The sequence below is a fragment of the Symphalangus syndactylus genome, chromosome 12 (assembly GCF_028878055.3).
Source record: "Symphalangus syndactylus isolate Jambi chromosome 12, NHGRI_mSymSyn1-v2.1_pri, whole genome shotgun sequence".
NCBI lineage: Eukaryota > Metazoa > Chordata > Mammalia > Primates > Hylobatidae > Symphalangus > Symphalangus syndactylus.
This window is the reverse complement of record NC_072441.2, coordinates 131,527,775-131,554,928: the sequence shown is the minus strand read 5'-3', so window position 1 is coordinate 131,554,928 and position 27,154 is coordinate 131,527,775. Positions and strand designations below refer to the sequence as shown.

The window sequence follows — 27,154 nt, the reverse complement described above, 5'->3', positions numbered from 1 at the left end:
TCTATCCTGCACTGTGAGACTGTCAAAGGAGTCTTTGTATACATGTCCAAGCTCCTTCCATCCATCCCTGTCTTAGTCCATTTTGTGTTGCTATAACAGAATACCTGAAGCTGGATAATTTTTTTTAAAAAAAGATATTTATTTTGACTCATGATTCTATTGGCTGGAAAAGTCCAAAATTGGGCAGCCACATCTGGTGAGAGCCTCATGCTGCTTCCGTTCATGGTGCAGAGTGGAAGGGGAGCTGGCATGTGCAGCGATCACATGGTGAGAGAGGACACAAGAGAAGGCAACCAAGGAAACAAGGCTCTTTTAACTCATCTATTCCCATGAGTTCAAGACCTCACTCACCCCTACAGGAAGGTATTAACATATTTGTGACCCATCCTCCTCCATGACCCAAACACCTCCCACTAGTCCCTACCTCCCAACACTGCCACGTTGGGGATCAATTTTCAACATGAGTTTTGATGGGAATAAACCACATACAAACCATAGCAATCTCTTTACAGATAGCTGTCCCTTGACCACCTCTTGGGTCTAAAGGTGCTGGTACTGACAATGCTGTCCTTAGGAGAACAGATCCAGGGAAAAGGCCCATGCAGTTCCTAGAAACAGGCTAAAGTCCATTTGGGCAGAGAATTCCAGGACTCAGGATACTAAGCATAGTTGGGAAGAGGGAGGTGAGATAAGCGGAATACTTATCTGGGTGGAGAAGCACCCTTGGCCATATGGATTTCTCATCCTATGAAGAGAGGTAGGCTCTGAGAAGAGCCAAAGCAGGGCCCTCTAGACATGGGGCCCAGGGCAGGAGTCCCTCTTTTTCATGTCTAATGGGGCTGCTTATATAAATGTGTTATTTATTTAAGGAGACTCCAACTACATTCTGTTACTTGCAGCGCAAGAATCCTAAGTTCCCTTTACCCTCCGAACTACTGTCCAGTTTTCTCTCTGCTCCCCAAAGATCCTAGAGTAGTACCCGGGAGAGGGCTTCCTCGTGAACTCTAATGCTGACCAAATGCGACAAAAGCAGGGATGCAGCTTTTTTCATGGGCTGTGCTATCAGTGGTAAATTATTTTGGTCAATCACTGTGACTTTCCTCACCCACTTTCAGTCTATACATTATACCTCTAATTAGAGATTTTGAACTTAATAGGTAGCCACAAACTCTAAAAATCATACTTTATTCTTGCATCTTCTGGCAACATACTCCATATCATATCAGAGTTTATGGGCCCTGCCTCCCATCTGATTTGGAAGTCCTCCAAAATGGGAAAGGTGTTCAGATGCTAGGCAGCCAAAAATGTCAAATGTTCTCTACAACCTCATCGATCAGGTCTTGAAGCTATCTCCTTCGGAGGAGGTTCCAGTTCTCTCCCTTGGGAAGCCTTGAGTATTTTAGGGACAGCCCCCCTCCCCTCCAACTCTTCACACACACACACACACACACACACACACACACACACACACACACACACGGCTTTGGTCCTGCCCATCTCTCCTCTCTCCAATTCTATACTTGTGGTTGGGGTACTAATGATCTGCCATGGACCACACAGTCAAATGCCACCATGAGCATGGTATTCAAGACAGGAGCTTCCTGCTAGACCTGCCTCAGAGCCTCACTCTCAGTGGCCTGAGTGAAGAGAAAACATCGTGCCCTCACAGACCTATAGTGGCCTCTACTAGAAGCAACCAGCATAGCACTGGGAAACAAATGGGCAGGGGCTGGAGGGAGGGTAATCTAGCACCTGACACTCCTGCTTTCTCAGAACTTACCTGTGATTTCCTACTTTTGAAGCAGGAACTCTGTTTTTTATTTTATTTTATTTTGTTTTATTTATTTTTTTGAGATGGAATCTCGCTCTGTCGCCCAGACTTTGGAGTGCATTGACATGATCTCGGCTCACTGCAACCCCCTGCTCCAAGGTTCAAGCGATTCTGCTGCCTCAGCCTGGGACTACAGGTGCCTGCCATAAGGCCCAGCTAATTTTTGTATTTTTAGTAGAGATGGGGTTTCACCATGTTGGCCAAGCTGGTCTTGAACTCCTGACCTCAAGTGATCCGCCTGCCTCAGCTTCCCAAAGTGCTGGGATTACAGGCGTGAGCCAGCATGCCCAGCCAGGAAGTCTGTTTTTGTTGTCGTTGTTGTTGTTGTTGTTTTGAGACGGAGTCTCACTCTGTCACCAGGCTGGAGTGCAGTGGTGCGATCTCGGCTCACTACAAGCTCTGCCTCCCAAGTGCACGCCATTCTCCTGCCTCAGCCTCCTGAGTAGCTGGGACTACAGGCACTCACCACCACGCCTGGCTAACTTTTTTTGTATTTTTAGTAGAGATGGAGTTTCACTGTGTTAGCCAGGATGGTCTCGATCTCCTGACCTTGTGATCTGCCCACCTTGGCCTCCCAAAGTACTGAGATTACAAGCATGAGCCACCGTGCCCAGCCAGAACTCTGTTTTTTTAAATAGTGTTGCACCTCACTATCAGACAGATTTGTGCTAATGAAAACAACAGATTTTCGCTCTTCTGCACTTTTCTACACTTTTCTACACTTTTCTAACATGATGCCCTCCAAACATCCATGTGGGTCAGCAATTGCTAGGACAAGCTTCAACCAAGTAGCTCACTAAAACTACCAAGGCATTGAACTCTCAAAAGGGTTCAAGGGAGTAAGAAAATTGACTTCCTTCTAGATTTTAAGCTGACTTCTAAATTGGTGCCCTGGATCTGCACTGATAATGCCAAGTTAAAACACTAAAGAATTTTGCAATCTTGGAAGAGTTTTTCGTAAACATTATGAATGCTTCTAATTTTCAATGATGGAGAGGGACCAGTGTTAATAATGGAGATCTTCTCATGGCCTGTGCTTACCCACTTGGTGATATTACACCTGTCACTGAGATCAAGCAAATTTACTGAAGCTGTAAAGGGACAACTTCAGGCTCGAGTCTTCCATATGGTCCAGTATCACTGTTGTATTAGCATGACTTTTCAGTTGCAAGTGACAGAAAACTAGCTTAAGACAAATAAAGGGGTAGTCTTACTTCAGAAACAGCTGAGTGGAGGTGCTCAAACAATGTTAGCAAGAACCAGACTCGTTCCCAGTTCTCCTTCCCTCTGTTGTTTCCCTGAGAGGTCACAAGGATCCTGTCAGGCAGTTCCAGGGTTACATTGCATCCAACTAGCAACTCTTTCCAGCAGAGTGCAAGTTTCTCCATATAACTGCGAAGTTCTGGAGTTGAATCTCATCAGCCTAGCTCGGATCACATGCTTACTCCTGAACCAATCAGAGTCCAGTTAGGTGGAATGTTTTAATTGGCCATGCCTAGGTCATGTAGCCAACCTTGGAAGCAGAGTGCAGGGATCAGTTGCACTCGAGCTACAGGGACTGAGAATTGCAGAAGAGCACTTCTCAAAGAAAATCTGAGCAGAACAAAACATATTTACTACTCTTGAAGAGCCACTGTTCGGGCTCCTCCAAGATTTTGGAGAGAGAGAGAGAGACATGAATAGAAAATGAATATATAAATGAAAAAAAATGCCTCCAGATAAATTCAAATGATAAATGACTTTCTCCATCAACCTTTAGGCGTTGAAACCAGAGCAACTCCATCTTAAATAGGGGCTGGGTGAAATTAGGCTGAGACCTGCTGGGCTGCATCCCCAGGAGGGGATTCTTAGTCATAGGATGAGACAGGAGGGCAGCACAAGACACAGGTCACAAAGACTCCACTGATAAAACAGGATGCAGTAAAGAAGCTGGCCAAAACCCATCAAAACCAAGATGGCTACGAAAATGGCCTCTGGTCTCTCACTGCTCATTATATGCTAATTATAATGTATTAGCATGCTAAAAGATACTCCCGTCTGGGCGCAAGTGGCTCACTGTAATCCCAGCACTTTGGGAGGCTGAGGCGGGTGGATCACCTGAGGTCAGGAGTTCAAGACCAGCCTGGGCAACATAGTGAAACCCTGTCTTTACAAAAATACAAAAACTAGCCAGGCATGATGGCAGGTGCCTGTAATCCCAACTACTTGGGAGGCTGAGGCGGGAGAATTGCTTGAACCCAGGAGGTAGAGGTTGCAGTGAGCCGAGATTGTGCCACTGTACTCCAGCCTGGGTGACAGAGCAAGACTCCGTCTCGGAAAAAAAAAAAAAAAAAAAAAGACACTCCCAGCAGTGCCATAACAGTTTATAAATACCATGGCAACATCCAGAAGTTACTCTATATGTTCTTTGTGTGTGTGTGGGTTTTGTTTTTGTTTTTGTTTTTGTTTCTGTTTGAGACCAAGGCTTGCTTTGTCACCCAGGCTGGAGTGCAGTGGCACGATCTCGGCCCACTGCAGCCTGCTGGGTTCAAGCGATTCTCTTGCCTCAGCCTCCCAAGTAACTGGGACTACAGGCGTGCATCACCATGCCCAGCTATTTTTTGTACTTTTAGCAGAGGCGGGGTTTCGCCAAGTTGGGCAGGCTGATCTCAAACTCCTGACCTCAAGGGATCCACCTGCCTCGGCCTCCCAAAATGCTGGGATTACAGGTGTAAGCCACTGCACCCAGCCAAGAAGTTACCCTCTATGTTCTAAAAGGAAGATTTCCAGGAAATCCCTGTAAACTCAAGAATAATCCACTCCTTATTTAGCATATAATCAAGAAAGAACCGTAAGTATACTCAGCCAAGCAGCACATACTGCTGCTCTGCCTATGGAGTAGCCATTCTTTTATCCCTTTACTTTCTTAATAAAGTAAGACAGTTTCCATTATCCAGAGATAATGCCGTTAACCAGTAGCTCTTTGCACAAAATCCAAGAATCCCCTTTTGGGGTCTGGATCAGAATCCCTTTCTGGTAACAACATGGATTCCTGAAACCCCCATCCCTTCATATTGATGACCTATACAAGATAGATAAAATCACCCGTCTATGTCCTCTTATGCAGTTGTAAGGATATTATAATACCTTCTCTGACATTCATTGCTGGAAACAACTCACTCCATAGGAAGTGGCTAAGCTATCCTGTATGTGGAACATAGTGTGCTAGGCTATTGTGGAATGTCTGTTGAGAGCCAGGAAATCCACACAAACTCAGATCTTACCTGATTTTTTCCCTTCACTATCACTAAGTGGAATATATAGGATATGGAATCCAGAGTTAATGTAGTTAATCAGTAGGTCTTTAAGGTGATTTCAAAAATCATCCATCTAAGATAACACAGACTTTCTGTACCATTTTCTAAAGAGTCTGGGTTTCCCATATTTTAACTTATGCTACTTACCCTAAACCCAGTATACTAAGTCCCATTCTTGGAGAGAGAAAACTACTCCTGGTTTGGCCCTTCCATGACAACTTCTTTTTCTACTTTTTGAATTTTGGGGAATCCCCCAAATTAAAACTTTAAGTTAAAGAACCCAGAGTGGAAGCAGAGAAAATGGGAATTATTGGCTCTTCCCTCCCTTTATTTTGCTGTGGCTTCCACACCAGGATAAGGATAAAACATCTAGATACTCTATTCCTACATGCTTCTGGTAGACATTTTTTTTTTTTTTTTTTTGAGACAGAGTTTTGTTTTTGTTGCCCAGGCTGGAGTGCAATGGAGCGATCTTGGCTCACCGCAACCTCCACCTCCCAAGTTCAAGCAATTCTCCTGCCTCAGCCTCAGGAGTAACTAGAATTACAGGCATGCGCCACTGTGCCCAGCTAATTTTTTTTGTATTTTAGTAGAGTCGAGGTTTCACTATGTTGGTCAGGCTGGTCTTGAACTCCTGACCTCAGGTGATCCACCCTCCTTGGCCTCCCGAAGTGCTGAAGTTATAGGCATGAGCAACTGTGCTCGGCCGCTGGTAACACTTTTTAAAGAGTCTAGACTTGATCCCCACCAATGTACCTACCTCTCCTGAACATTGCCAACATATACCCACAGATTTTTCATCTCTTCCCTCATCTCCACAAGTCCTGTATGAAACTCAAGCCTGACAATTGGTCCCAAAGCCACATCTGATCCATTCCATTTTTGTGATGGGAGGTGACTTGGGTGCTTGCTACTTGTGAATTTGTCATTAAGCACCTCTTGAGAGTTGGTGCTTTTATGGCTGCCCCTCTTTCTAGGATTATCCCTCCACAAGAAAAAGATGAGATCTTTGCCTGGCAGAGGCCTCCTCTTTTGCAGGTTGGAGACAGCTCAACCCCAGCCAGGCACAGTAGTTCACATCTGTAATCCCAATACTTTGAGAGGCCAAGGTGGGAGGGTCACTTGGGCCAGGAGTTTGAGACCAGCCTGGGCAACATAATGAGACCCCATTTCTGCAAATAATAATAATAAAGACAGGTCAAGCTCTAGGCCCATTCCTGGTCTCTTGTTCCCTGATGCTCTTCAACTTTAGGAATGCTATAGCTGGGACTTCTTCTTGGCCAGGAGGCTTCTCATCTCCAGCTTCTCCAGTGTTTTGCCTGTTAGGGGCTCACAGGTGTCCATGGTTATATCTCTTTCCCCAAAACCTAAAGGGCCTCCATTAGCCCTTTCATCTGTCCCATGAAGTCCTCATGTGTAGTAGTCACTGGAGTCCTTGCTGGGTATCTACAATCACCTCAATTGATTTTCTCTACTCCATAGCTTGAGCTGCCTCTCCTCCTCCGTTTTTCATGTTAGTTTCAAAAAGTAGAAGAATCTAAAAGACTACCCTGGGTTTGGCAGCTGGAATTTTCCCCCAAAGTCTTATCCTGGAACAGCCCTAAAACTCACCTGTTATACAGGAAACCTGATTCATGCTAGTCGGATCTCCAGCTCCTGTTTCCTCTACCAACCTGTTTCCTCAACTGCCACCAGAATCGTTGGCCTAGTTATTGGGGGAAATTCTATTGCTGAAAGGAAGAAGGAGACAGTGGTTACAGCCATGCATTGCAGCTTGAGGCCTATGCAAAACTCATGAATATAAAAAAGAACAGCTTGTTTGGAGAACAGAAAAGTTCAGAATCCTGTTGAGCATGATGATGCATGCCTGTAATCCCAGCACTTCGGGAGGCCGAGGCAGGCAGATTGCTTGAGCCCAGCAGTTCGAGACCAGCCCTGGCAACATAGCGAGACCCTGACTCCACAAAAAAATAAAAAAAGTAACCAGACATGGTGGCACACACCTATAGTCCTAGCTACTTAGGAGGCTGAAGTGGGAGGATTGCTTGAGCCTGGGAGGTTAAGGCTGCAGTGAGCCATAGTCATGCCACTGCACTCCAGCCTGGGTGACAGAGCAATACCTGTCTCAAAAGAAAAGTTAAGTTCAGAATCCTAGGAAGTAAAGTGTGAGAGACAGAACTGAGGGAATGAGGAATAGAGATAAGTGGAGGCCTCATTTTGAAGCTCCCCTGTCTCTCACCTCATCTCCTTTTAACCCTCACGCTCCCAACACACGACCACTCATTCACATCTGCTTCAGCCTTTTATCTGTCAGGATCTGATAGGCCTCAGGTTCTTTATAGGTACCTGCTCTCCCTCTACCTAGAATGTTCTTTCCCCCAGATCTTCACTATAACTGTCTCCTTCTCTTCATTCAGGTCTCAGCTCAAATTTCACCTCCTCAAAATGGCCTTCCCTTACAGTGCTAGCCAAAGAAGCCCTCTCCATATCAACTTTTATTCCTATTTTAATGTCTTACTAGGATGTATCACAATCTGAAATAACTTTACTTATGTTTTTTGTTCAATGCCTATATCTTCATCTAGAAAGTAAATTCTGCCCAGGCACGGTGGCTCATACCTGAAATCCTTGCAATTTGGGAGGCCAAGGTGGGAGAATCGCTTGAACCCAGGAGTTGAAGACCAGCCCGGGTAACATGGCAAAACCCCATCTCTACAAAAAATACAAAAAATTAGCTGTGGGTGGTGCCATGCACCTGTGGTCCCGACTACTCAAGAAGCTGAGGTAGGAGGATCACTTGAGCCCAGGCGTTCAAGGCTACAGTGAGCCACGATCATCATACCATGCACTCCAGCCTAGATGACAGAGGAGACCCTGTCTCAACAACAACAACAAAAAAGCCAGGAAACTCTGCGGAGTCAGATATATGGTTTACATCTCTGTATAGCCAGTGCCTAGAATGCTGCTCCACAAGTTTTGTTTCCTTTTTTTTTCCTTTTTTTTTTTTTTTGAGACAACGTCTCACTCTGTCACACAGGCTGGAGTGCAGTGGCACAATCTCAGCTCAATGCAGCCTCAACCTACCAAAGCTCAGGTGATCCTCCCACCTCAGCCTTCTGAGTAGCTGTGACTACAGGCACGTGCCAGCACACCCAGCTAATTTTTATATTTTTTGTTTGTTTGTTTTTGTAGAGATGGGGTTTTGTCAAGTTGCCCAGGCTGGTCTTAAACTCCTTGGCTCAAGCTATCTGCCCACCTTGGCCTCCCAAATTGCTGAGATTACAGATGTGAGCCATCATGCCCAGCCTAACTTTTTAAAAAAATTTTAATTGTTATGGATACATCTACATTTTTTAATGATTGGGAAAAAAATCTCAAGAAGCATAATATCTTGTGAAAATTATATAAATTCAGATTTTGGTATCCATAAATAAAGTCATACTCATTCATTTACGTATTGTCTGTGGAGGCCTGGCAGATCTGAGTATTTATAACAGAAATTGTATGTCCACAAGGCCTAAAATATTTACTATCTGGCTCTTTACAGTGAAAGTTTGTCGACCCCTGGTTTAGTAATAGTAATGTACATGAAAAAGAGTAAAATTTACTTATATAAATTGTAAAAAGTGTATCTTAAAATGTGAAACTATAGATGCCTACACTGAGTCATTATGAGCTGTGCTGGCATACATGTTTCTATAAATGTGTATGTTCTTCCTGGTTTTTCTCATAGAACATAGAGAGTGAATAATAGGAATTCATTGCTGGCTGGGTTTTGATGCAAAAATTTCCTGTTTAAAAAAAAAATTGTCAGCCTGGCCAGCATGGTGAAACCCCGTCTCTACTAAAAATACCAAAATTAGCCAAGCATGGTGGCGCACACCTGTAATCCCAGCTACTCCCAGAGGCAGACAGGAGAATTGTTTGAACCCTGGAGACGGAGGTTCCAGTGAGCCAAGATCGTGCCACTGTACTCCAGCCCGGGTGACAGAGTAAGACTCTGTCTCAAAAAAAAAAAAAAAAAGGTATGTGACATTTCTGACCGTGAAGAATCTCATTCAGTCTCCTGGACACAGAGACAGTTCTCCAGAGAAGACATCTGTGGTGAAGTAGCTAATACCCCATGCACTTGTTATCAGATCAGTAACAGAGCCTGACCGGGTCTCTCTGAGCCACGACTGCCCCTGGACTGAATGGGGCATTTATCACACTGTTGTGGACAAACCAGCTGACCATCATGCACACAGGCCCAAGTGCCTGTCAATTAGCTTCTGTCCATTAGCTGTCCAAACCCACACTCTGGCCCTGGTACTGCAGTCACATTATCAGTCCCCTCCAGACCCTGGAAGCATGATCGGCCATGAGTTCCCGTCTCCTACCATCCCTCAACACCACTTGGACAAACTGTCAGTTAATTAGCTAATGTGAACAAAAACACTTGAAGCTACAAAATGCTCAGCTGGGCTATTACGATATTTGTCTCCTGCTCCTCAACTCCCTGCAATTCCCTCCACTCCAAAGTCTGCCCACAGGACTCCTTCTATCTGTCAATAGGAAAATTACATAGGAAGTGACGGAACAGTCACCCATGTTCAAGGCCAAAGCTTCTCAATCCTCCTGATGTTGCTGCTATGGATTCAGGCAACTAGAATCATAAATCTCAGTGCCTGAGGTTTGGATTAGCTTTCCTATTTATTTATTTTGAGGCAAGGTCTGGCTCTATCGCCCAGGCTGGAGTGCAGTGGTGTGAGCTCAGCTCACTGAAACTTCTGCCTCCTAGGCTCAAGCCATCCTCCCACCTCAGCCTCCCAAGTAGCTGGGACTACAGGCACATGCCACCACACCAGCTAATTTTCATATTTTTTGTAGAGACAGGGTTTTGCCATGTTGCCCAGGGTGGTCTCGAACTCATAAGCTCAAGCTATCTGCCCACCTCGACCTCCCAAAGTGCTAGGATTACAAGATGTGAGCCACTGCGCCTGACCATGGATTGGCTTTCCTCTTTAAAAGGAACTAGTGGCTCAGCAGATCCAGAGTTCCCCAAATTATCAAATTTGGGACGATTTTTAATTTCTTCAGCTGGATGGACCATTTAGAAAGCCAAAACAGCCTTTTGGAATGATTATGTGGAAATCATAGCCTTATTCACTTTAAACCTTATATTCCCAGGGCCAAAACTCAATTCTCCATCTCTCAATTCAAGCTCCTCTCGCTGCAGTGGAGGAGGAAAGCTTAGAGTCAGCAGGGACTCCAAGAGAAATCCCTGTTCAGAAAGTTGGTCCTTGAAGGACTGGGTGATGGCCGAAGTGCCCAAGGGTGCTGAAGCTTTGTGCAGTTATCAGATACCAAAACAAGAAGGTGCCCAGGGCAGACACATGTTATTCCCCTCTATCTTCCCTTCTGAAAGGTATTTCATAATACCTTTATGGAGGGCTGAAAATAGCTGAACTCAACCACCCAAAGCCCGATTTCAGAAGAGTTAACAGCACATTTTTATTGCAATCATATTTGGGCAATTCCTATATGCTCCCTGACAATCCTTGGGGAGCAGGTAGCACATCCTTTGTTTCTCCCCTGCATTTCTATCATCACTTCTCTCCATTTCCATTCCTAAGGCTTCATCAGTACTCACTATGACAGCTGTTACAGCCTCGTGGGTCACCCTATCCCACTCCTCCTCGCCCCTATTCCTGCTGACTCTAAGCTGTCCTCCTCCACTGCGGTGAGAGAAATCATTTGAAAACACAATTGTGGGCCGGGCGCGGTGGCTCACGCTTGTAATCCCAGCACTTTGGGAGGCCGAGGCAGGCGGATCACGAGGTCAGGAGATCGAGACCACGGTGAAACCCCGTCTCTACTAAAAATACAAAAAAAATTAGCCGGGCGTGGTGGCGGGCACCTGTAGTCCCAGCTACTCGCAGAGGCTGAGGCAGGAGAATGGCATGAACCCGGGAGGCGGAGCTTGCAGTGAGCCGAGATTGCACCACTGCACTCCAGCCTGGGAGACAGAGCAGGACTCCGTCTCAAAAAAAAAAAAAAAAAGAAAGAAAACACAATTGTGACTATTTCAATCCCTGTCTAAAAGTGTCCGATGGCTCTCTATCATTCTCAGAATACAGCCAAACTCCCTAACTTAATTAACTCACTTTAGAGTCTGCTCTCCACTACTCACCTTCCAACATACCATGCTTGTACTGTATCAGGCAGTTTCCCCCACCCCACTTGTGACTTGGGCATGCTAGTGTCTCACTCCTTTCCTTCTTCCTGGAATGCCCCTCCGCTTCATCTTCATCCACCCTCAGAGGTCAGTCCAGGTGCCACCTCTTCCAGAAAGCCTTCCATGAGCTCACCTCTGAACTCCCAGAGCACTGCACTTGTTATTCTCTTGGGCCTGCTCTGCTTTATACGGTGGCTACTAATGTACAGCTGTTCTCTCCCCCATGGGACAGTAGGCATCTTAAGAAAGTCCTACAACCTAGTGTGTAGCATATAGCAGGTGCTGGTACATTTAGTGACTGATTAACAAACTGCAGAAGAAAGATAGGCTAAAAAGATCACGAGTCAGAGAAACAACTGGGATGGAGGGAGAAGCACAAATCATTATCAAAAAAGAATGGTTGACAAGGTTGAAGACTAAGTTGTCATCTTAATAACAATAGATTACAGCCAGGCACAGTGGCTCATGCCTGTAATCCCAGCACTTTGGGAGGCCGACACGGCTGGATCACGAGGTCAGGAGTTCGAGACCAGCCTAACCAATATGGTGACACCCCGGCTCTACTAAAAACACAAAAAATTAGCCAGGCGTGGTGGTGAGTGCCTGTTATCCCAGCTACTCAGGAGGCTGAGGCAGGAGAATTGCTTGAATCTGGGAGACAGAAGTTGCAGTGAGCCGAGATGGCACCACTGCACTCCAGCCTGGGCAACAAAGTGAGACTCCATCTCAAAAACAAATAAATAAATAAAATAAAATAAAATAAAATAAAATAAAATGGCAAATAATCCCCATGGCACTCTCCTTACCTACTTTGTCTCCCCGTTACCTGCTTTAACTCCATAGCACTTATCTCCATCTGTAATACTACCTATTTTATTCATTTGTTTATTTTCAGTCTCCTTCCACTAGATTATAAATTCCATGGTCACACAGTCAGGGGCAAAGCCCAGATTCAAACTCAGTTCTGACTCCAAAGTCAGATGATAAAGTTACAGTCATATGGAACAAAGGGAACAGACTCTCCATGGCCCTCAAAAGCAAATATCTTTGATCATAGGAAGGCTTTAGAGAGGCTAATTTTGCCTTAATATAAGACAAAATTATAATAAGACTGGATTTTGAGCATGATCCAGTTGTTAGCTGGGGCTCTCTCTGCCCCATTTGAGAATGACTGGCTCAAGCCCTCATTCCCAAAGATTACCCAAAATATTTCCAGAGATTACAGAAAATCCCCAGGACAATTACATTGTCATCATCACCTCTGGCTCTAAGTTTCAGCTTCCACTATCTGAATTTAGCTTGTAGATCACCACACATGCCACGTGTGTTATCCCCATCACGTACAGGGGCATTTGTTACCAAACTTTACTGTCATGAGATTTAGCATAGCCACAGGAAACTACCCAAATTTAATACTAAATTCTTGTCATTACCTTTCTGCTATGCTGTGTTGTTTTTTACTTTCCTTTTCCTCCTCTTTTTCTCTCCAGCCTTCTCTTCCTGACTCCCAGATTCTCAAAAGCAAAAACACACAAGCAAACAAAAACCTGATTTTTTAATTCAAATCATGTAGCTCTGTTCTGTCCCTAAACTTAGTTCTTTAGCTTCTCTTTTTGCACAGCCAATGATTTGTCCAAAATAGTTGGTTCATCAGATTAGGTTATTCTTATCCTTTGTCTTGATTTTCAGGCATGGGGATAGTTTATTTAGTTCTTCCAGTTTATGAGAAAACAAAAACCAAAAATCTCTCCTTCAGCATTGACTCTCCAGTGATGGGACAGATGACCTCTTAAGACAGTGAGTACTCCATCCTTGCATTTAAGCAAGCAAAGACTGGACTGATATCTAACTAAAATACATGTAGGTCTGTGTATAAAACATGGAAGAAGAAGGTGGTGAAGATTCTTCAATTTTCAGAACCTATGATTCTGTAACAAATTAGGCACATTTGCCTTTTCTGAACACCATGCAAAACCATAGGACTTTTTCAGTTGCATATAATAGAAACTTAGCTCAAACTATCTTTTTAAAAGGGAGGATTTGTTGCCTCATTAACAAAAAACCCAGGCAGCTGAACCCAGGAGCTCAAAAAAATCTTCAAGTATGTGTCTTCTCCATTTCTTGGCATCTCTTAACTAATGTTGACTTCCATCTCAAGTAGGCTCTCCCCTTGAGTGGCAAAGACGACCAACAGCCATCACCAGGCCTACATTTTTCAGCTTCAGTTCTCTATCCTTAACCCTGTAATTGCAGAGAGGGCCTCTGTCCCATTTATTCCAGCAAAAGGCATTCATTGCCCCACTTGGGTGAAATGCCCATCACTAAACTAATTTTTGTCATGATTGGCCAAGATAGGATTTCAGTGCCCATCCCTGGAATTCAGGGGTGGACTAGGCCCATTTGGAACACATGGACCAAGATGGGAGGAATGTTCCCCAAAGGAAAATGGGGAGACCATAACCAAAAGGAGGAGAGACTCTCAGGAGGGTAAAAAACAATAATGGCCAAACCGCATCAATGTAGTTAAGGAGATAGTCTGATTGGTGGAGGAATTCACCAGTCAGATTGGACCACATCATTGACCTGATGAAACTATGCCTCTTAGTCCTCCAAGAAACTACTAAACACCCAAAAAGTAATGATTCACTTACCAAATTTGCAAGGATTTTTTTTTTTTTGTCGGGGTCTCACAATCATAGCTCACTGCAGCCTTGAACTCCTGGGCTCAAATGATCCCCCGACCACAGCCTCCCTTAGTAGCTGGAACTACAGGCATGTCCCACCATACCTAGCTATTTTTTTTTTTTTTTTTTTTTTGTAGTGACAGTGTCTCACTATATTGCCTAGGCTGGTCTCAAACTCTTGGCCTCAAGTGATCCTCTTGCCTTGGCCTCCCAAAGTGCTGAGATTATAGGCATGAGCCACTGCACCCAGCCAAGGATTTTTAAAATGTTAATATTCATTGCTATGTCATAAGACAGGTATATTAATATCAGGGTGATGGCATGTAATTGGCATAATCTTTCTGGAAAGTATTTTGGCAATATATGTCAAGATCTTTAAAAATATTTTGATCCTCTGACCCAGTAATTCCGCTTCCAGAAAAGATTGTAAGAAAATAATCCAAGCCAGGCATGGTGGCATGCACCTATAGTCCCAGCTACTTGGGAGACTGAGCCAGGAGGATCACTGGAGCCCAGGAGTTCGAGGCTATAATATGCTATGACTTCACCAGTGAATAGCCACTGCACTCCTGTCTGGGCAACAGAACAAGACCCAATTTCAGAAAAAGAAGGAAAGAATGTAAGCCAAAATATCAACAAAGATTTATGCATAAAGATTTTCTTCAGGCCGGGCACGGTGGCTCACGCCTGTAATCCCAGCACTTTGGGTCAGGAGATCGAGACCATCCTGGCTAACACAGTAAAACCCTGTCTCTACTAAAAATACAAAAAATCAGCTGGGCATGGTGGCGGGCGCCTGTAGTCCCAGCTACTCGGAAGGCTGAGGCAGGAGAATGGTATGAACCTGGGAGGCGGAGGTTGCAGTGAGCCGAGATCGTGCCACCGCACTCCAGCCTGGGCGACAGAGTGAGACTCTGTCTCAAAAAAAAAAAAAGAAAAAAGATTTTATTCATAGTATTTTTAGAATAGCAAAAAATTAGAAACGATTTATACGTTTAAGGATAAGAGTTTGGTAAAATGGGCTGAGTGTGGTGGCTTGAGTGGGGTGGCTCATGCCTGTAATCCCAGCCCTTTGGGAGACCCAGGTTGGGGACCACTTGAGCCCAGGAGTTAGAGACCAGCCTGGACAACATGGCAAAATCCCATCTCTACAAAAAATATATAAATTAGCTGGGAGTGATGGTGTGTGCCTGTAGTTCCAGCTACTCAGGAGGATCACTTGAGCCCAGGAAGCAGAGGTTGCAGTGAGCTGAGATCGTCCCACAGCACTCCAGCCTGGGTGACAGAGTGAGACTCCATCTCAAATAAATAAATTAAATTAAAGCAAGATATAAAACTGTCTATGTGGTATAATATTAATCATGTAAAAGAAAACCACATATACCCCATGACACTCTGATTTACCTATATAAAAAATGAGAGCAGTGTTTATTTATTTATTTATTTATTTTCTGAGACAGAGCCTTGCTCTGTCGCCCAGGCTGGAGTACAGTGGCACAATCTCGACTCATTGCAACTTCCACCTCCCAGGTTCAAGTGATTCTCCTGCCTCAGCCTCCGGAGTAGCTGGGATTACAGGAGTGCCCCACCATGCCTGGCTAATATTTTGTATTATTAGTAGAGATGAGGTTTCACCATGTTAGTTAAGCTGGTCTCAAACTCTTGACCTCAAGTGATCCACCCACCTCAGATTTCCAAAGTGCTGGGATTACAGGCATGAGCCACCACGCCCGACCTCCCTGTTTATTTCTTAAAGGATATTTTATATTTTTTTCTTTTTATTTGCCTGTGTTTTTCAAGTTTTCTACAATGAACAAACATTACTTAAACATTATTTTGGAAGTCACCTGTTCTTACCTATGAAGAATATGGGCACCCCTTTATACCACATCAGGCTGCTTCAGCCTTTTGGGCACCTGAGGGAAAATGCTTGATGGATGACAGATGAAGGTTAGCGACATTTCTTTTATGTCTTAAAACTTTCCCTCAATTATCCACAGAAAGTTTTTCTCATAATTGCCGGTCCTTCTTTAGACAGAATCTATCACTTCGTTACATGATGCTTTTTTAAAAGTAAAATAAAACCTGAGAACAGAACATAAACTTGTGCTGACCCTGATACGAAAATGAATAGACAACTGGGTTTCCAGCTGCCAGTGAAGTACCAGTGCAAAAGGGATGCCCCAGCTGACCATTGCCAGCGACTGAGGTAGAAGTGCCCCCATGTCAGGCTTGCCTGTGGGAGCTGTCTGCAGGAATTCCAGCTTGCCACTTTTTGAGGTCCAAGGACACATTCTGCCTAGAGGCCCTTCAGACAAAAAGGTCTCCCTCACTGCAGGCAACAAGTGATTGTCAATGACTACTAGCTAGAGAGACAGAAAACAAGATGACGCTTCTAGGACAACACAAACGGTACCACCTCCAGGAAGCTTTTCCTGTCTTCTTCCTGATGCCTACTACTCCCCAGATGGCATTCCTCCCCCAAGGAACCATGGCCCTCGTGCTTTCCCTGCCCTCTTAGAGCAGATGTCACCATTGATGATGTGGCAGCTGGTACTGTGAGAAGACATCACACAGACCTTCATTCACCTCCTGGCTCTGCCACTCAATTCCTAAGCCTCCGTTTCCTCAGCTGTAAAATAGAGACGGTAATCTCCACAGCACAGAACACTGTCCCCCTCCTTGGATTCTCTTTGGGAACAGTCTGACAACCCAATCCTTGAGCTCATATAACATGATTGTGCCCAGAGAAACTGCCTGGCTGACCAGACCACAAAGGGAGACTCACTAGGCCCAGCCCAGTGGTAGCAGTGGCACCCCATACCTCTATGGCCTCGCCAGTCAGACCTCCAACGAGCCACAGCCAGGGGACAAACAGCCAGCACTGACTAATAATACCTCTCCCATCTCTGGACAGAGTAGTTAACAGGTAGGATTATAGGACTTCAATTATTCAGGATCTATCTAGGGGTGTGGTCATAGGCATGTCCAAAACTGAACTCAGCCTCCTCCCAAATATGTTATTCTTCCTGCTCCCTGTCTCAGTGAATAGCACCACCCAGGACCCAAGCTGGAAATCGGGATATCATCCTCGTACCTCCCTCTCACTTATGTTTCCCATTCAATTCATCACCAAGACCTGTCACTTGTACCTCTCAGTTCCATCCATTTCTTTCCATCCCAGGGCCAACACTGTGGTTCATGCCACGATCCCCCTCCCCTGAGGCATTGCCACAGCCTCCTCTTCACAGGTCTCCTTGACTCTCCACTGCCCCACAGGGAGCCTATCTCCTGCTTCTGCTGAAAACCCCTCAAGGGCTCTCAGGATAAAAACTAGCCTCAAGAGGAGAATCGCTTGAACCCAGGAGGCGGAGATTGCAGTGAGCCGAGATTGCGCCATTGCACTACAGCCTGGGTAACAAGAGCGAAACTCCGTCTCAACAACAACAAAAAAAAACTGGCCTCGCCGGGCGCGGTGGCTCACGCTTGTAATCCCAGCACTTTGGGAGGCCGAGGCGGGCGGATCACGAGGTCAGGAGATCGAGACCGCGGTGAAACCCCGTCTCTACTAAAAATACAAAAAATTAGCCGGGCGTGGTGGCGGGCGCCTGTAGTCCCAGCTACTCGGAGAGGCTGAGGCAGGAGAATGGCAAGAACCCGGGAGGCGGAGCTTGCAGTGAGCCGAGACTGCGCCACTGCACTCCAGCCTGGGCGACAGAGTGAGACTCCGTCTCAAAAAAAAAAAAAAAAAAAAAAAAAAACTGGCCTCAATAACTCCAAGCCCCCCACCTTGCCCCAGTCTTGTCCCTGCTTATCTTTCTAACCTCATCTCTTTCTACTTCCTGTCTTACATCTGTAGTTTCCCCAGATTTTCTGTCCTGGCTCTTACCTACCTGGTTTTGCTTATGCTATTCCCTCTGTCATTAACATCCTTCTCTTCCTCCCCTCTCCCCTATCCCTTTTTTTGAGATGGGGGTCTCACTGTGTGTTCCAGGCTGGAGTGCAGTGGCATGATCACAGCTCGTTGCAACCTCAGACTCCTGGGCTCACAGGATCCTCCTGCCTGAGCCTCCCGAGTAGCTGGGACTACAGGCTCATCACTATGCCTAAGTTTTCTACAGTTTTTTAGAGACAGGATCTCACTATGTTGCCCAGACGGGTCTTAAGCAATCTTCCCGTCTCAGTCTCCCTAGTAACTTCCTCCCTTTGTTTCCCCGAGACCAGCTCCTACTCATATTTTGAGATTTAGCTCAGATTTCTACTCTTCCAGAAGACTTTTTGCTCCCCAGTTCGCCACACATACCCCCAAACTAGGCTAAGTGTTCTTATTGCTGCCATTTAGGGAGCATTATTCAAACACCTCTGATGCCTTAACTTAAAACTTAATCCTCACAACACCTAGGTATTCCTATTCTTCTTCTTCTTCTTCTTCTTTTTTTTTTTTTTTTTTTTTTTGAGATGGAGCTTCACTCTTGTTGCCCAGGCTGGAATGCAATGGCGTGATCTCGGCTCACCACAACCTCCACCTCCCAGGTTCAAGTGATTCTCCTGCCTCAGCCTCCTGAGTAGCTGGTATTACAGGCATGTGCCACCATGCCTGGCTAATTTTGTATTTTTCGTAGAGACGGGGTTTACTCCATATTGATCAGGCTGGTCTCAAACTCCCGACCTCAGATGATCCGCCGTCCTCAGCCTCCCAAAGTGCTGGGATTACAAGCGTGAGCCACTGCGCCTGGCCCCTATTATTCTTACTTTACAGATAAGAAAACTGAGGCTTGGAGAAGTTGAAGCCAATTTTCCAGGGCCAAATGGTAAGTGGTTCAGCAGTGTTGAAACCCAGGTCTATTTATTTGTTTATTTTTAATTTAAACAGCTGCTTTGTCCTTTTCTTTTCTTTTCTTTTCTTTTTTTTTTGAGATGGAGTCTCGCTCTGTAGCCCAAGTTGGAGTGCAGTGGCGCGATCTCGGCTCACTGCAAGCTCCGCCTCCCGGGTTCACGCCATTCTCCTACATCAGCCTCTGGAGTAGCTGGGACTACAGGCGCCCGCCACCATGCCCAGCTAATTTTTTGTATTTTTTTTAGTAGAGACGGGGTTTCACCTGTGTTAGCCAGGATGGTCTCAATCTCCTGACCTCGTGATTCACCCACCTCGGCCTCCCAAAGTGCTGGGATTACAGGCGTGAGCCACCGTGCCCGGCCTGTCCTTTTCTTATTATGAAGGTACCAAGAAAAAATAAGAAGCACTCTTTTTTGGTCCATTTGGTGAACACCCTTCATCTGGTATGCACAGGCACTCAATAATACCATCTGTCTATTCCTATGCTTATAGGCTTTTTTTCTTTTGTTTTCTTTTTTTCTGAGACAGAGTCTCGCTCTGTCGCCCAGGCTGGAATGCAGTGACATGATCTTGGCTCAGTGCAACCTCAGCCTCCCAGGTTCAAGCGACTCTTGTGCTTCAGCTCCCCGAGTAGTTGGGATTACAGGTGTGCGCCTCCACGCCTGGCTAATTTTTGTATTTTTAGTAGAGATGGGGTTTCACCATGTTGGCCAGGCTGTTCTCCAACTTCCGGCCTCAAGTGATCTGCCCGCCTCTGCCTCCCAAAGTGCTGGGAGGCGTGAGCCACCACGCCTGGCCAGGTCATACAAGCTTTTTACACCACAAACTGCAGTTCTCTTTCCTGAAGCTGGAGCCTCTGGAAGTACACAGCACACCCCTAGTTCGGCATGCCCATCCCCCACTCCTCCTTCCGGTCCCCAGAAGCCTCAGGCTCTCAGGCCCTTGAGTAGTAACTGCTAGTGAGCCCACTTCGCTTCCTTGCGAGGGTACCTCGAAGGTGAGAACAGTGATTGGTCGAATTCGCTCGTGGTGTCCAAACTGCGTTTAGACAGGGACAAGCAAGACAATGGAGCCGCTTTCCGGATAGGGGACGTGGATTCTGCATCCTCCACCCCATGCCCCCAACCTTAAACATGCTTGCCAGCCTCAAACCTTCAAATTTTCTTTACCAAAACCCAGGCTCAGACCTCGAGACCAGGGTCCAGCCTGTTTAAGGAGTTTCCCAGACCCCGCACTTCTAGCTGCGTTCAACCAGGCTCTGGAGGTCCTTCAAGATCTTGGCTTCCTTTTCCTGACTCCGCGCCCGGCGCGGTTAATTATAGCCCCACCCCGCGACTCCCTGCTTCTCTCCCACCCGCGCATCCAGAACCCTAGCTGCGGGACTCTAGCGGGGAAGGCACCCCCAGTTCTGGGCCCTGGCGCCCTTGGATCAGGGCCAGGAAAGGCACTTCCAGCCAAGCGCTGGCGCCGGGTGCGCCTCGCTTTACGGAAAGAACGCCCCGCGAATAAATCCGGAGCGGATTTGCATCACAGCAGCCGCGAGAAGGCTAGCTGCTGCCAAAGCTCCGAAGCTCTGGATGCCCCCATCCCTTCCTGGTCCAGAGAAGAGGGTGTGGGGGGAGGGGAAATGGGGCAGTGGGGAGGAAGCTACTGCAAGGAGGGGGTGTGCGCCCTGGCCTTGAAACCTGGGTGGAGAGGCAGCTAGCTAGGTAAGGAGCAGCCTCCTCCTCTAGGCCAGATCTCCAGGTGGGCCTGGGTTTTCGTAGAGGGAGATAAGGGTAAAGGCTTTGTGTGTATGCGTGTGTCTTGGATTAAAGGAACCTGCCAGCCTGGAGGTGGTGAGTATAACAGCCCCCAACTCTACTGTTAAGAATCTCCCAGCTGTAGTCTCATCAGGTTCCCCCTACCTGCTCCTTCTGGGGTCCTCATATCCCTGAGGCCTGCACCTTGGTGACTACTGTGTGCTCACAGAGCACAGGCATCCTGAGCTCAAGTCCTGGCCCTGGCTATACTACTGCCCTTCAGTCATCTCACACGGCCAATCAGTGTGCGCTCTGGGCTTCCACTCACACTGTTTCTCAATCAGGAAAGTTCTTTCCCCTTTGCATTAGCTAAAATTTTGCCCATTCTTTAAGCCCAGTTTAAAAACTACCTGTGGCCGGATGCAGTGACTCATGCCTGTAATCTCAGCACTTTGGGAGGCTGAGGACAGCAGATCACTTGAAATCAGGAGTTTGAGACCAGCCTGGCCAACATGGTGAAACCCTGTCTCTACTAAAAATACAAAAATTAGCTGGGTGTGGTGGCGCATGCTTGTAACCTCAGCTACTTGGGAGGCTGAGGCATGCACTTGAACCTGGGAGGCGGAAGTTGCAGTGAGCCTAGATCACACCATTGCACTCCAACCAGGGCGACAGAGCAAGACTCCATCTCAAAAAAATAAATAAATTAAATTAAATTAAATTAAAAAAAAAACTGGCCGGGCGCGGTGGCTCACGCTTGTAATCCCAGCACTTTCGGAGGCTGAGGCGGGCGGATCACGAGTTCAGGAGATCGAGACCATGGTGAAACCCCGTCTCTACTAAAAATACAAAAAATTAGCCGGGCGTGGTGGCGGGCGCCTGTAGTCCCAGCTACTCGGAGAGGCTGAGGCAGGAGAATGGCGTGAACCTGGGAGACAGAGCTTGCAGTGAGCCGAGATTGAGCCACTGCACTCCAGCCTGGGTGAAAAAGCGAGACTCCGTCTCAAAAAAAAAAAAAACTACCTATGCCATCTTCTGTGGAGCCTCTAGGAGATCTGTGTCCCTACTTCTCTAAGCTCTTAGTATACAAAGTCCGAGCCTCTCTTTTAGCCCTGACATTTTTCTTGGTGTGTCTGCTAGTCTGTTTTCTCCATTAGGGTGCAAGCTCTCAAGAACAAGTACCAGGACTGATTCAGTTCTGTGTCCTTGGTGCCAAGGGGAGTGTTGGCGACAGCAGTGGTTCTGTGTGACCCTTGGCAGGACCTGTTCCCTCTCTGGACCTCAGACTCCTTCACCCTTCCAGTGAGGGAGCTAAATGAGATGACCCCCAGGGCTGCCTCCAGCCCTGACCCTATGAGCTATGACCTTATCAGCCAATGGCTGGATTGCCTAGCCTCCTTATCATAACCCAAACTTGGCCAGGGCAGAGCTGGACTGGAATCAGGGGATCTGAAATCCTCCCACCTCCCTTGGATCAGTTAACTGAGGCAATTGTGCAAGATTGCTGGGAACTTCAAGGCAGTGAATCTGTTGTCAACACATCATGATGCTATCCCAGCTGGAAAGTCCCTGCCCCTGGCTCTGGAGGCCTGACAACCAGCTCCAGCTGGGGATGGTGGGGAGGGTGAACTGGCCCATCCCAGAAAGTGAAGAAGCCCCCTTTACACCCCCTCCTCAACACATACACACTATCTCCAGGAACAGTGGCATAGCCCCTCAACTCCCTGAAGACCAGTTCAGGACCATTCCACTCTCCACTCCAACCTCCTCACCCCCAATTCAGCCCAGCTATCTCCAATCTGAGCTGAGACTACCCAGAGTTCCCAAATAGAAGGAACCTTGGTTCAGCTTTTTTCACAGCACAAGAAGCTGTCAGCACCTATTGCATTTACGAATGGAACTCACTGCCTCTCAGGGCTGCATGGACCACTTCTTCCTGAAACTCTCATCCATGGACTCACATTTTACCTGTTGAAGCCTCATGGAGTAATGCTAATCTGAAACCACAGCCCTCAGATTTAGACAGACTTAGTTGAGATTCCAGTTCTGTTACTCCCTAGCTGGACGATCTTAGGCATCTTATCTACCCTCCCTGGACCTCTGTTCCTTCATCTATAAAATGGGAGCAATGATTTATACACAGAGTGGTGGTTGTGGGCATAAGATTTATGAAAACACCCATCATAGGCATTGACACATTTAGGATGTCAAATGTGGGCATTATTTTTATTCCCTATTCCCTACATTCTCCCCTGAAGCTGCCTGATACTTTTTCTGGAAGCTGGGAATGGAGATACCTGAAGCTAAAACTTCTCTGGACAAAAGCAGGAATATACAATCCTAAAAGCTGCACTTAACCCCAATTATAGACTTCAAAAGACAGCAAAGGAGATTTGAGGCCCAGAGATGGGATAGAACTTGCCAAAGGTCACACGGCAGGTATAAGTAGGTAGAACAGCAGGCAAGCAAGGAGAGGGAGGCAAATGGGCGTGTGAGTAGAGGTCAGGGCTGAGGTATTGAGCTGAATCCAAGGACAGACAGCTGAGCAAGAAGACCTTCAGCTGACATTGCCCCATTTCCCATGCCTAGCAGGGCCTGGCGTTTGCCTCTCTTTGGAACTGCTCCTTCTGGGTTCCTGAGTTTGCAGTAGTTTCCCAGAAGTGCTAGGTAAATACTTTTGTCGTTTGCTGAATAACCAGCCCCAAAGATTGGGCAAGGGTCCCCATACAAATTTTGCCTCAAGATTGGCTCCTTCTGTAGAGATGATCAGCCCCCCTAGGCACCATCCCACCCAGGTGCTCTCCACAGGGTCCTCTATCAGGGCCTTGCTGGGAGCTCTGAACCCCACCACATGGAGTGGCTTCGGTGTGCATCATGTGGCTCAGGGCTTAGCAGCTTTGAAGAGTCTATTCCTCCCAGCCACCCCGAGAAAAGCATGGAGTATTTTCTGTTCGGTACCTTTCTTCCCAAAAAAGATAGCCATTCCAATATGATAGGGAGTCTTACTAACCTTTGGAAAGAAATGTCCTGGGCTGATGGTAACCACAGTTATGGGGAAGCTGGAGATGCTGGGGTCAGCATATTATGCTACTTGATGATTCTTTCTTTAGGTTATGTTTTCCTTGTTTGTATAGTTCTGCTTTCTCTATCCCCACCTGCTGCCCCCTACCCCTCATCTTCAGGAACCAGAAATGTGTTCTCATGGACAAAGTCTGTCTTCTGCCTGGTTTGGTGTTTGTTTGTTTGTTTGTTTGTTTGTTTTGAGACAAAGTCTAGCTCTTGTCCCCCAGGCTGGAGTGCAATGGCATGATCTCGGCTCACTGCAACCTCTGCCTCCCAGGTTCAAGCGATTCTCTTGCCTCAGCCTCCCAAGTAGCTGGGATTACAGGTACCTGCCACCACGCCCGGCTAATTTTTGTATTTTTAGTAGAGACGGGGCTTCACCGTGTTGGCCAGGCTGGTCTCAAACTCCTGACCTCAGGTGATCCACCAGCCTCAGCCTCCCAAAGTGCTGGGATTACAGGCATGAGCCACCGCGCCTGGCCCTGCCTGGTTTAAGCTTATGTGTCCCAGGCTCCCTACCTCACCTCAGAGTTCATGTGCGGACACCTTTGCCTATCCCCAGCAGGAAATCCTCTAGTTTAGACAGCCACATGAATGTAAGGGCTTTATTAATTGATTTCTCAAGATGTCCATTTCAAGGATATTCTAATTTTGTCATCTGGAACCCAGTAATGCCACAATTCTGAATTTCTTAGTTTCTGTAACCCAGATTTTACCATGCTGGAATTCTGTGATGCTATGATTCCATAACTGTGAACTCCATGAATCTAGAATTTCATGATTTTTTAAAATTGTGTTTAATGAATTTTGTTGGTAATAGTAGTCAGCACTCTCTTGGCCTCGGTTTTGTGTTTGTTTGCTAGAAGTTGCAAGTCTCAGCTCCAGGCTCTCTTCTCTGGGCACGCTGGTGCAGAGGAAGGTCATTCCCACCTCTCCCGAGGCTCAGGGGATGGGATCGTACCCAGGGAAGCCCAGTCCTAGGGCCCAACACTCAAGTCTACTCCCTCTCTCCCGAAAACTCTTACTTGGGCTTCAGTACCTGAGGGTAGCAGGAAAAGCAGTCTCCTTTGCAGTCCTTCCACCCAGCTTCCTGCCCTCCTTGCCCTGCCCCAGGGTCCAGGGAGAGAAAGTTTTGTGGGAGACTGGCCTGGCTGAATGGGTAGGTGTGGGAAGGAGGATTAAGCACTGGGCAGACAGCCAGTGGAGGAACCAGGGGAAATTCCCTAGGGAGTCCTGCAGCCTTCCCCAGAGGTGAGGAAGGAACAGAGGCCGGAAGTGGGGGTGTGGGTGAGGGCACTGGTAAGGGTGGGGTGACCGGTATTGCATTGTGGGGTTGGAGCTGGGCTTCCGGCCATTGACCTATTAGTGACAAGCGACCTCCAGCCTGGCGCCCCAGGGGCTGTCTGTTCATGCCCTTACCCACTGACTCTGTGTTCCCGTGCCTGAGTCAGACTCCCAGGAAAATCTCAGGGGCAGGAGTTGGGGTCTGGGGAACCTATTTCTCTAGAGCGGAGCCACGGAGGCGAAGAGAGGGGCCAGGACATTCCAAGGATCAGATCAGGGCTTGGGGCAGAACCAAGACTGAAGCTCCGGGCTCCTGCCTGTAGCCCAGAGCTATTCTCTTCACAGTCCAAAGGATCCCAGAATTATAAAGTAATACTCCCCCACCTAGCCAGGTGGTGAAACTCAGGGCTAGAGGAAGAGCCCGTGCTAGGCTGCCTCCCAGGAGCAGCCTGGACCTTCTTCCAGTCCTGCAGCACATGGCTGAAGCTGCCAAACCCGATTTTCCAGTGGCTGCCTGAGGCTGGCTGGAGCGGGAAGCCCTCCTCCTGGCATGAACCCTCAGGCCATCGTCCTCCTCCCCCTCACCTCCCGATTCCGTGGCTTGGCCTGGCCCGCTCCTCCTGCACCTATGCCAACTGTCCCAGTGCGCCACCACTTCCTTCTCCACCTGCCTGCCATCTCCCCTGGGCTGCTCCCCGGGCACTGTGAGGTGTGGTCCAGAGCTGTCCATTTCTGAGCCTCAGTTTTCTCATCTATAGATGGGGAATAGTGGCCTGCCTCCCAGGGATTGACTACAGGAAGATTTCAAAGAAAAGTGAGGTGCGGGGGGCAAGCAGTAGCTCACGTCTGTAATCCCAACATTTTGGGAGGCTGAGGCGGGAGAATCACTTGAACCCAAGAACTGGAGTGCAGTGGCATGATCTTGGCTGCAACCTCCACCTCCCAGGTTTAAGCAATTCTCGTGCCTCAGCCTCCTGAGTAGCTGGGAGAACCCGTTTCTACAAAAAAACATTTAAATTATCCAGGCGTGGTGGCCTGCACCTGTAATACCAGCTACTTGTGGGACTGAGATGGGAGGATAGATTGTGCCCAGGAGATTGAGGCTGCAGTGAGCTAAGGTCAGGCCGCTGCACTCCAGTATGAGTGACAGAGTGAGACCCTGTCCCTAAAAACTAGGCAGGGGGAAGGGCTGAGCCAGGTGGCTCATGCCTGTAATCCCTGCACTTTGGAAGACTGAGGTAGGTGGATCACTTTAGGCCAGGAGTTCAAGACCAGCCTAGCCCACATGGCAAAACCCCATCTCTACTAAAAATACAAAAATTAGCCAGGCATGGTGGCACATGCCTGTAGTCCCAGCTACTAGGGAGGCTGAGGCACGAGAATCACTTGACTCTGGGAGAAGATGGTTGCAGTGAGACAAGATCGTGCCACTGCACTCCATCCTGGGCAACAGAGCCAGGCTCTGTCTCAAAAAAAGAAAAAAAGGAACAAACAAACAAAGAAAAAGGAGATATGAGTATCATGGGCCACCAATTAGTTGAACGGTGTGTTAGTGCCATGTTGGGAGCACAGCCTAGGGTGTGAGAAGGAAGCACTGCTCTGTGGAATTCTGGAGATATGGTGGTTAGGATGAAGGGTGCAAGGTAAGGGCTGTATTCCCTCTGGTTTCCTCAGGTTATCTCACCTATGGGAGAAGGAAGAACAGAGAGAGGCAGAGAACATCATCTCAGACTAGGAGCCCCTGTTACCAGTGCTCAGAGCCCTCCTCAGAATTTAATGAGGAGCTTGTGTAATCTGTGTAATGTGCCTCTCACTGAGCTATAATTCCTCTGGGAAAGAACTCCCACTGCCTTGCTCACTGCTGTATCTCCAGAATTTAGCACCATCCCTGGCGCATAGCAGGCACTGCTGACTGACACAGAGTTGCAGATTGAAAAGCAGAAGCAGAGGCACCCTAAGGGGTGGAGACCATCTAGGTCAGCTCAGCTAACCCAGGCCCTTCCAGCCTGAGAGCCTGGTGTTCTCAGCCTCCAGGGAACTCTGGCAGGGTGGGAGAGAGTGGGCTGCACCCAGTCATCCGGGAGTCACCTAAACTGAGGTGGTGGGTGCCCTCTGGCTGCTGCTGCCTCTGGGAGCCTAGATGGGGAGGAGAATTAGGAACCTGAAGGGGGAGGGGCAGTGAAGGAGCCATCATTGCAGA

The 27,154-nt window shown here is 47.3% G+C and overlaps 1 protein-coding gene across 1 annotated transcript in view; it reads right to left on the bottom strand.

Annotated features, from left to right (window-relative positions):
- Positions 1 to 27,154, bottom strand: part of PIK3R3 (phosphoinositide-3-kinase regulatory subunit 3) — a 141,135-nt gene that overhangs the window by 112,728 nt on the left and 1,253 nt on the right. The window contains exon 2 of the mRNA XM_055255368.2: positions 6,739 to 6,857. Within this exon, the coding sequence (XP_055111343.1) occupies positions 6,739 to 6,763 (25 nt within the window). The 5' untranslated portion in view covers positions 6,764 to 6,857. The remainder of the gene's footprint in view (positions 1 to 6,738; positions 6,858 to 27,154) is intronic.